General features: G+C 40.6%; 1 protein-coding gene across 1 annotated transcript in view; it reads right to left on the reverse strand.

The window, feature by feature from the left end:
- ZC3H6 (zinc finger CCCH-type containing 6) overlaps positions 1 to 7,911 on the reverse strand; it is a 56,204-nt gene extending 48,293 nt beyond the window's left edge. Inside the window, exon 1 of the mRNA XM_032352759.1 lies at positions 7,445 to 7,911. Coding sequence (XP_032208650.1) covers positions 7,445 to 7,476 — 32 coding nt within the window. The 5' untranslated portion in view covers positions 7,477 to 7,911. The remainder of the gene's footprint in view (positions 1 to 7,444) is intronic.
- Positions 7,912 to 10,094: the final 2,183 nt, after the last annotated feature.

Below are 10,094 nucleotides of genomic sequence, written 5' to 3' on the forward strand. Positions count from 1 at the left end.
TTGGGAAATTCATCAATCCCTTAGTGTCTATTTCCTCATTTGTAAAATGAGGGCTCCTGTGTAGGGCTGTCATGAAGATTAAATGCAATAATTCATTGTAAAGCACTTAAAACAGAACCTGGCATATAGCAAGCACCATGTAAGTGTTAGCCACGTTTACTACTTTTTAGGATGAATTAACATCTCCAAGTCTGATCAGCTGAGACCTATGTGTTTCTGAATCTGAAAAACTGAAACAAGGCCACTGGGGGCATCGATGCACAAAAGAATACTGGGATAGCCCTAGACTGACTTGAGGCTTGATGTGATAAATTCAAAGCCACCCATTTCTGTGAGATTTTTTTGGAAACAAGATCACCCGTCTGTCCAGGTGAAAACTTCACTCATAAAACAAAGGGTCACAAACTCAACTGCCTACATGATCGGGCAAGTCACCTAATGAGCAGACCTTGGGTGCTGAGTTTGCAAAGAAAAGTATCCCTGAAAAGACAGTGGAGGATGAAGAACACAAATCACATCTAATAGCATTCAAACACAAACATTTTTAAACATCCTGTTAGGCAAACTACAATGTAGACAGATTTTAGGTGTGAAGGCCAGATGCTTGCAAGCCCTGAAGCACTCTTTCATTCATCCTTTTAAAGGTCCTAACTTAGGATATCCTGTGGCCAATTTCTAACCCTTACCTTTATCTGCTCTGTGATCATCCCTTCTTTGAAACTTTCTCCTCCCTTGGCTTCCAGAAAACTTGTCTTCTTTTTTTTTTTTTTTTTAAATTTTATTTATTTATTGGACAGAGAGAAATTACAAGTACACTGAGAGGCAGGCAGAGAGAGAGAGAGAAGGAAGCAGGCTCCCTGCTGAGCAGAGAGCCCGATGCGGGACTCGATCCCAGGACCCTGAGATCATGACCTGAGCCGAAGGCAGCGGCTTAACCCACTGAGCCACCCAGGCGCCCCAAAACTTGTCTTCTTTATTGTCTACCACATAGCTCGTCATTTTGACTGACATCTTTGCTAAAAACTCTTCGACTTTATCTCCAGTTTTATCAACTCTAAGAAATATCTCATGAATGTTGCCTTTTGTCTGCTTTCTCATTGACAATGCTTTTGATCAGGTCCTTGTTACCCAATTTCTAGACTTTTACAGTAGCTTTGACTCATTCCTTTCTTTCATATACCGCATCCATTGGCAAATCTTGTTGGTTCTATCTCTGAACCATATCCAAAATCCAACCATCTTCTCCTCAGTGGCCTAAAACCATTATTACTCCTCACTTAACATTACCATAAGCAACTTATTTTTTACCATTCCTTTACCACAGCCTGACTCTGTTCCTCCTCTGTTCAAATCCTCCTGTGGCTCCTTTACCACTCAGAGTGAAACCCAAGTTCTTTATAGATTTTATTTATTTTTATTTATTTGACAGAGAGAGATCACAAGTAGGGGGGGGGGGGGGAGAAGGCTCCCCGCTGAGCAGAGAGCCTGACTCAGGGCTTGATCCTAGAACTCTGGGATCGTGACCTGAGCAGAAGGCAGAGGCTTTAACCCACTGAGCCACCCAGGTGCCCCGAAACCCAAGTTCTTTAAAGTGGCTTTACAAGGCCCTACACAATTGCCCCTGTTGCCCATCTTATTTCATCTCTTACTTCTCTCCCCCTTGCTCACTGTTTTCTCTAACCACACTCCTCCCTTGTTCTTTCTTTAATTACACTAGGCTCATTCCAGGTTCTGGGCTTTTTTCACCTTCTGTTCCCTTTATCTAAAGTGCTTTTCCCCCAGACATACTAGGCCTGGATTCCTCTCTTATTCCAGGGCTTTACTCAAATGTTACCTTTTCAGCTGAATGTTTCTCTAAACACCTATTTAAAATGGGAATGCCCTTCCTACACCCAAAGGGTACCCCACCTCCCTTTCTACCTTATCAGCATTGACATTTGTTTTTCATATTTATCGCCTCTTTCTCCAAATAACATGTAAGCTCCATTAGGCAAAGGATTTTTTCTTTACTGATGTCTTCCCCAAGTCCAAAACAATATATACTGAATATTAGGTACTTAAGATTCAATGGAAAGTATTGAAAAGTTCCCTAAATTGTCTTCCTTCTACTAATCTTCCCTTTCTATAATCTGCCTCCTCCTAGCCCTGAGGTATCATGCCAGAATGGCATGATCATGTGAGTTTGAGCCCCGTTGGGTATAGAGATTACTTAAGTAAATAAATAAATAAACTTTAAAACAAACTTTGAGGAGATCTTTACACCACTCAGGGTCAGATCCCTAATTCACTGAAGACTTTTCCTCATTCCTGAAAATGTTGTACACGCTTCACATACTAACATTTTATCATCTCTGAACCTACCATGCCAGTTCACTTCTTCACGCTTTTGACTCTGCGTGGCCAAATTTTACTCATCTTCCAGATGTAGCTACTTCCATGATGCCTCCCTGAAGCCCCCACCTATGCCCCCACGGCACTCAATTTATATCATCTTCCCCTCATTGGCCTAAAACTATCATCACCCGTCACTTAGATTACCATAAGTAACTTCTTTTTTACCACTCCTTTACCACAGCATGACCCTGCTCCTCTTCTGTTCAAATCCTCCTGTGGCTCCTTTACTATTACAGGACTTTACTGTAATAGGACTAGTGCTATAACTATGTATTTACCAATCTGTTTCCCCTACTACATTGTAAGATCCCAGAGAGCAAGTCTGGTGATACTGTATTGAGATTTGCTTCCCCAGTGCTTAACACTATATACTTGGCATAGCAATCTGTTGAATGAAAATTTAAAAGTAAATGAAATAGTTTATGAAGGGCTAGGAAAGGAAAAATAGAATCTAAGAGTCGAAGTGCTTTCCAAAGTCAAACCGTTTGAGTTTTTTACATTTGCTAAAGAAAAGCTCATTTTGATAGTTTTAACAATAAATTAGTAGACTCAGGAGTAAATGATAAACTAATGATAGAATTTAAGTTTTGCAAGATGAAACAGTTCTGAAGCTTGGTTGTACAACAATGTGAAGGTACTTAACACTACTGAACTATCCACTTACAAATGGTTAAGATGTAAAGTTTACATGTGTATTTTACCATTAAAAATAAATTAATTAGTAGCCCAGTGAAGGGGGGCATTTGCTCAAGTACACATAGGTATTTTACAGAACATTAAGTGAACTCTCACGTGAAATAAGGCTTTGCAATTTTTTGATTAAAATTACTGACTTATTAAAGTAGGAAGGAAGATTCAATATCACCTAGTTCAACTACCTTATTTCACAAATAAGAAAAATAATCATGGAAAATAGAAAAATATTAACTAAGAAAAAAAAAAACGGAATCAAAATCCAGGTTTTACTGAGAATGGAGGGCTCTTAATTGTACACATTACAATCCCCGACAATTTAGAAAATAAAGTCTATGGGCACCTGGGTGGCTCACTTGGTTAGGCAACTGCCTTTGGCTCAGGTCATGATCCTGGAGTCCTGGGATCAAGTCCCACATCAGGTTCTCTGCCCAGCAGGGAGTCTGCTTCTCCCTCTGACCCTCCCCTTCTTGTGTTCTCTCTCTCTTTCAAATAATAAAATAAAATATTAAAAAAAGAAAGAAAGGCTAGAACTTCTTTTATTCCATCCCCATGCAAAGATAATGAAGAGTGAAAATAATACTGCAGGCAGGAGTTTGCATACCTAGGCTCTATCTAGCCCCTATCTGTGGGATCTCGTAGATAGGTTACTGAGCATTGTAATACTATACTGCCTCATAGGACTAATCTGAGAATCAAATGAAAACCCTGTAACACATGGAAAGTATAATCATCAGCTCTATCACCAATCCCTTCAGATTCTCCAGTGTAGTCTCTTAGCAATGTTTTAATCATTATGTGTCAGGGGAGACAGAGCAGGGAGAAAATATAACCTACTACAATTCTGACTAGTTGGGAGTTTGGTTCTTGTTTTACATGAGGAAGGAAAATGGGGGAGAGGAGGGAAAGAAGGTAGGAAGGTTGTTCATAATGGGCAAAGAATAACCTCTTCCCAAAGGAAGGTTACACAAAGTCTTATTAATTAAAGACTCTCAAAAGCATAAGCTCTATTACTCATGCTGAAATTAACATTCTTCACAGTTCAGATCCTGTAAAACTTTTTACTTTTAGCATATTTCAGAAAATTATGTAATAGTTTTATAGGTATATATTTATCTTTCCTACTCTACTGTACATGTGTCCAAACAGGCACTCATAGTATTTAGCCTTTAAAAGTTATTTGTGGGGGCGCCTGGGTGGCTCAGTGGGTTAGGCCACTGCCTTCAGCTCGGGTCATGATCTCGGGGTCCTGGGATCGAGTCCTGCATCGGGCTCTCTGCTCAGCGGGGAGCCTGCTTCCCTCTCTCTCTCTGCCTGCCTCTCCATCTACTTGTGATTTCTCTGTCAAATAAATAAATAAAATCTTAAAAAAAAATCTTTTAAAAGTTATTTGTGTTTTATTTTAACTGGGTCAACATCCAGTGAAATATAAAGCTAGATGGCTGAAGTTGTGCCTAGAGAACTGGAAGAAAGGGAAGAACTGAATGAAAAGACAAGAATTTGATCTCCCTTTGGCTTCCCCCAACTCCACCTCTATTCTTGATTTCTCAGATCCTATGCAGAAGTTCTCTCTACTAATATTCTATATATCCACAAATTTATTTATGCATATTGTTACATTAGTGACACATATAAATATATTGAGTTTCACTCACTATAGTGAAATACCAAATTGGTATTTTTTAAATAAGCAACCTCATTTGGCAAACAAATCTTGTGCAAAACGTTCACCATATAAACCATGTCCAAGAAAATTACCATTTCTCAAAAGAAAAAAAATTGCACCTTCTGTGAAATTCCATTTCCATTTAAAGTCTCATTCTCATGAAAATTATAGTAGCAATATTTTAATTTATATAAAGCAGTTGTAAGTAAAAGTCATATATTCAACTTTCATCCTTGTACTCACAATAAGCCTTAACTTTCAAAAACGTTAGAAAAAGGATATCCTTGAAACAATGCCTAGCACCAAATACCAGAATTCATATATCTTCTCCAATAATTCACAGAAACTTGTATTACAGTATAGAATAGCTATCATATGGAAGCACCGAATATTTCGGAATTTCACAGACTAGTCCATTTTCCCCCACATTTCTTAAGAATCACCTGGGCAGGCTATTAAAAACAGATTACCACAGTCCTCCCTAGAGATTCTGATTCAGTTGCTCGGGCAAGACAAAAATCTTCATTCCTTAAAGTGATTTTGAGGTTCAGCTAAGATTGTAAAACATTAATCCAGTAGAGTCGTTCTCAATTTGGCACATAATAGAATTACCTGAGGAGCTTTAAAAAATTTTCAAACCCAGGCTGAAGCTCAGACCAATAGAAATGAAAGAAATACTTTTTAAAAAGCTTCCCACAGGAGGCTGAAAAACACTGACCTTGTAAGAACTTGAAAAATTCTTGTAGAACCCTCTTATCAATAAAGAAAGTAGGCTTGCTCAAGTTCCCAAAACTCAGGGGTAGCATACTGGAGTTAGACCATTTCCTGACTCACAATTCACTTTGTTTTTTGATGTAATTGTTTGTTTTCCACACAGGTTGACAGAAGAAAATGTGAAAAAGTTAAACTGTCTCTTCTTGCCTCAAGATAATACTGTCATTTAATAACTGAGTAAGTTAAAATGAAGCTTACCTTTTTATTTCAGTAATCACTAGAACACATTATTTTTAGTCCTAATATAAAACAAAAAAAGACTAAATATCACTATTATTTAATCTTCAGTTCTTAGTACTAAGCTGTTAATAAATCTTACAAAAACTTCTTCAAACTCTTTTTAACTTCTAATTCGATATTTCAAAATTCCAAATTCTTTTTAAAGCCTGGCATGACAGTTCCTTACTGGCAAAGTTATTTCAATACTTGAATTTGGTGACAAGGTTTCTTCATTATATAGAATACATACTTCTACATATTGAAGCTGCTTTATGAACAAAGAACACATTTCCTTCCTCCATACAAAAATAATGAACTTTAGGGTTTGTTCACAGATATTCTGAGTGGGAAATTCAGAATGGAAAATTTCTCAAAATATTAGTTAACCCATTCCAAGAATTCTATCATTTTAATGACAAAATAATGTAACATAATCATGAAAAATATACCAAGTGCAAGCTTACATTGCCATAATTTTTAAGTGTTTTTTACTTTCTAAACATTACTGTTTGTTTAATTGACCTGTCTTCTGGAGCTCCACTTTCATCACTAGGATATCAAAGTTTTTGAAATATTTTTACCACTCTAAAGGGTGCCAAACGTTTAGATATTTCAAATTTCAGTGATTGTTATTTCTGCTTGTGGGGTTTAAAAAAAAAAAAAAAAGCGTGTGGACTGCTTCACAAAAAGCTTATCACATTACTTCACAGGTAAAACTTAGGCAATCTGCATCTAGTTTAGACTAGAGTACAATGTATAATTTTGATTACTTCTATTGACAAAGGAGTAATTGCCAGGTTTCATATTTTTAAATATTCTAAATAAGAATTAGATGCAACAGATTTTATTGCAGTAATTTAATAAATTAAACTCTTTGTTTTTACAAGGTAGGTAGCATAGTAAATTAAAAACCTAACCCAAACCTAAGTATGCTATTTGCGCTTTTTAAAATATGAAAATACCCCCAAAGCACTAAAAGGAACCAAGAACGAGCCCTTAAAGCAAAAATAAAATATCAGAATCTCCATTAAATGTTCAAATTATACACAGTACTTAGAAAATGCAGTTAGAGGGGATAATCCGGGGAGTTTTTACTTTAGGAGAAAGCTGTGCTACACTAAGGTCTGAGAAGCCTCCGTACTTTGTGTTAGCATTTTTAACTTGAAACTCAAATTCTGAGGAGTAAGACTATAAATACATGGCCTTTGGGGGTTGTTTAAAATTTTCCTTAAAAAAAAAAAAAAAAAAAAGTTTATTTTTAGGAGTGTGCTAGGGCAGCAAAGAGAACACCCGCTATTACAGATTCCTGGCTGGTCCCATCTGGAAGCGCACAGCGGACCCTGGGCTCGGAGAGGCTTCGTTTCAGCCCAGGCTGGACCGCAGCACCGAGCCAGCACGCGGGAGGCGCCGGGCGCAGACCGAGCGGCAGACGGAGCCGCCCGGGGGCGGGGGGCTCGCACGTGCCGGCCGGGGGCGGGGCCGGCCGGAAAGGACCCCGGCGCGGGGAGGCGGGCGCGGCCGGGCCGACCTCCCCCGCGGCCGCCAGCCTGGGCTTTACATAAGGGCGCACGTCATGGAACTGATGGAGCCACACAGAGACGTCTAAGTCATGCAGGAGGCGCGCGGCCCCGGCCCGCTCCCGCCGCCCCAGACCCCTCCTCTCATCCGACAGAAAGACAGACAAGAAGGGTTCCCGACCTGTCGTGCCCTGCATGTTCAGAGTCTGTCATGTTTGGTCAAGAACGGGGCGGGGCTGGAGGACAGGTCTGCGAGGCCGGCGGCGGCGGGGCGCGGGGAGGACCCCTGCGCCGCCTGCGGGTACCTGCTCCCGGCCGCCGCCGAGAGGTGACGAAGTGGTAAAAACTCACGGTTACTAGTGAGCGACACAGACACAGACTTTCCAGTCTATTAACAACCACGCCAGAGAGATGGGGCTCTAACTGCAAACACTGGGCAACGGCCCCGCGCTGCCGGCGCTGCCGCTTTAGTCTCTATTCGCCGCCGGTGGCTGAGGCTTGGGAGCGGGCGGGCGGGCGGCGTGCAGCGACGCGGGGATTTGGACACTGGCCGTAACGGTGATTTCTCCTCACCAACATGGCGGCACCCGAGACAGGCGGCTCGATAAAATGGCGCCTGCCGCAACACCTAGCCCGGGACTAAAGGGCAGGAGAGATTCCTCCGCGTGCCGCGGCCCTTGCCCGGCCCGTCGGGGCCGAGCGCGTTGGCCATTGGAGGAGGAAGCCCGTCAATCACTCCCAGGGGCGGGTTCCCATCCTTCTCTGTGAAGCGGCGGAGGCGGCAGTCTGCTGGTGAGGCCAGGCGGCGCCTTGGGTAGCACTGGGCGGGGGAGGAGGCCTGCGAGCCCCGTGCTGTTGATCCGCGCCTCTGGGCCCAGCTCGTGCTGGCCCCCTGGGAAACGGGCGCGGGGGCTCAAGACGCGCCCTAAAAAAGGGCCCCTAAAGCCATGCTGCCGCGTGGTTTGGGATGGGTTGATGAAGCAGAGGCGGGTGTTGAGTCATTTTAAAAAATCACTTCTTTCGCTTAAATAATGGGAAAATGTGCTTGCTCTACAAGTTAGCGCCTTTTTTTGGTAATGTCTGGTGCTGATAATTGCGTTTTGAAGAAAATAGCATGGCATGTGACTTTTTCTGATACTAAATTTACTTACTTAATTATTGAATAATAATATTAATAAGAGTAAAAGGAAAATCAGATTTGTTTAGTTGAAACAATATTTCATATGTGAAATATACACGAATATTTTGTAAATAAAAACTAGCCATCAGATGTCTTTATACTTGTGAACCTGACCTTTGGCGATAATTTTTTAACGACAAGTCAATGTTTTGGCCTATTTAGTAAATAAACTTCTGAAGCAAAGTTCCTTGTTTTGTAATGGAATGATGAACTAAATGGTAAATTCTGTCAGATATCTTTGTGGTGAATGCATTTGACTAACGTAATAAATGCAGTCCATTCAGAAGCAATCGCAATTAGTAAATTAAATTTAAAAATAAAAAATTTGGATATGTACATGGAAAAAGAAAAGAAATCAAGCTTTTTTTCTTTTTTTTGCTGTTAAATTGAATGCAGCCATTGACAAGACCTGCACACTGATAGATACTGCACACTGATAGATAATTCTGCAGGCGTTTGCCACATTTTGACATAATACATTACTAGGAAACTTCCAGAAAGCAGATCTATTTTGTCTGGAATAACAATAATTAGCATTTGGAGTTAAGATTAGAATCTCTAGGTCTTTGTCTATTGTAACTTTTACTTAATTTAGGTCTTAGGTTAGCTAATTCAGATACCCCGCTTCTTATTCTCCCACACTCAAGGACTGAGCCATCCTGGTGCTCCCTCCCTTTATATATATATTTTTAAATAGCTCTATTGATAGAAAAGCATGTACCTGAAAATTTACCCATTTTAAGCGTACAGTTTAATGACTTTTAGTAGATTTTCCAAGTAATGCAGCTATCACCAACATTCAGTTTCAGAACATTCCATCCCCCAAGTGTCTTGCCACCCCTGCCTCAAGCAACGGATAATCTACTTTTGTTTCTATAGATTTGCCTTTTGAACATTTCCTGTAAATCGAATTATATGTTATTTGATTCTCCCTTTAAAAGACCCAGTCATGGGGCGCCTGGGAGGCTTTAAGCCTCTGCCTTCGCTCAGGTCATGATTTCAGGGTCCTGGGATGGAGCCCCGTGGCAGGCTCTCTGTTCAGCAGGGAGCCTGGTTCCTCCTCTCTCTCTGCCTGCCTCTCTGCCTACTTGTGATCTCTCTCTCTTTCTGTCGAATAAATAAATAAAATCTTAAAAAAAAAAAGAAGAAGACCCAGTCATCTCTACGTAATTTGAATGGAGCTCAGCCTTTTACCCTCAGTCAATAGTTTCTGAATAAAATGAGTCTTTGCTACTTTAATGTCTGGCTTTGTTTATCTTTGACAGTCATCCCACCCTTAATGCACACAAAAATTGTAATCACTATAAGGGTGCCAACGGGGGAAGGAGTGCTACTGGCATCTAGTGGGGAGAGGCCAGGGATGCTGCTAAACATCCTTTTACACACATGACTGTCAATTACTCAGCCCCAAATGTCAAAATGCTGACGTTGAAAAACGCTGGTCTTGACAAGCAGAACTCAAAGTTTTGAAGATTAGAAGCAAGAATTTAAAAAAAATAAAAAAGCAAAACTTCTACTAGGGTGTCACAGGGATAATAAAGGAAGGGTCGACTCTTATTTCCATGGTTTGATTCCCATGCCCATGAATCCTGACTATGGGAGAAACAGCACCATTTTTTTTTTTTTGAAGATTTTATTTACTTATTTGAGA

This window comes from Mustela erminea, chromosome 7, assembly GCF_009829155.1.
Source record: "Mustela erminea isolate mMusErm1 chromosome 7, mMusErm1.Pri, whole genome shotgun sequence".
Classification (NCBI taxonomy): Eukaryota; Metazoa; Chordata; class Mammalia; order Carnivora; family Mustelidae; genus Mustela; species Mustela erminea.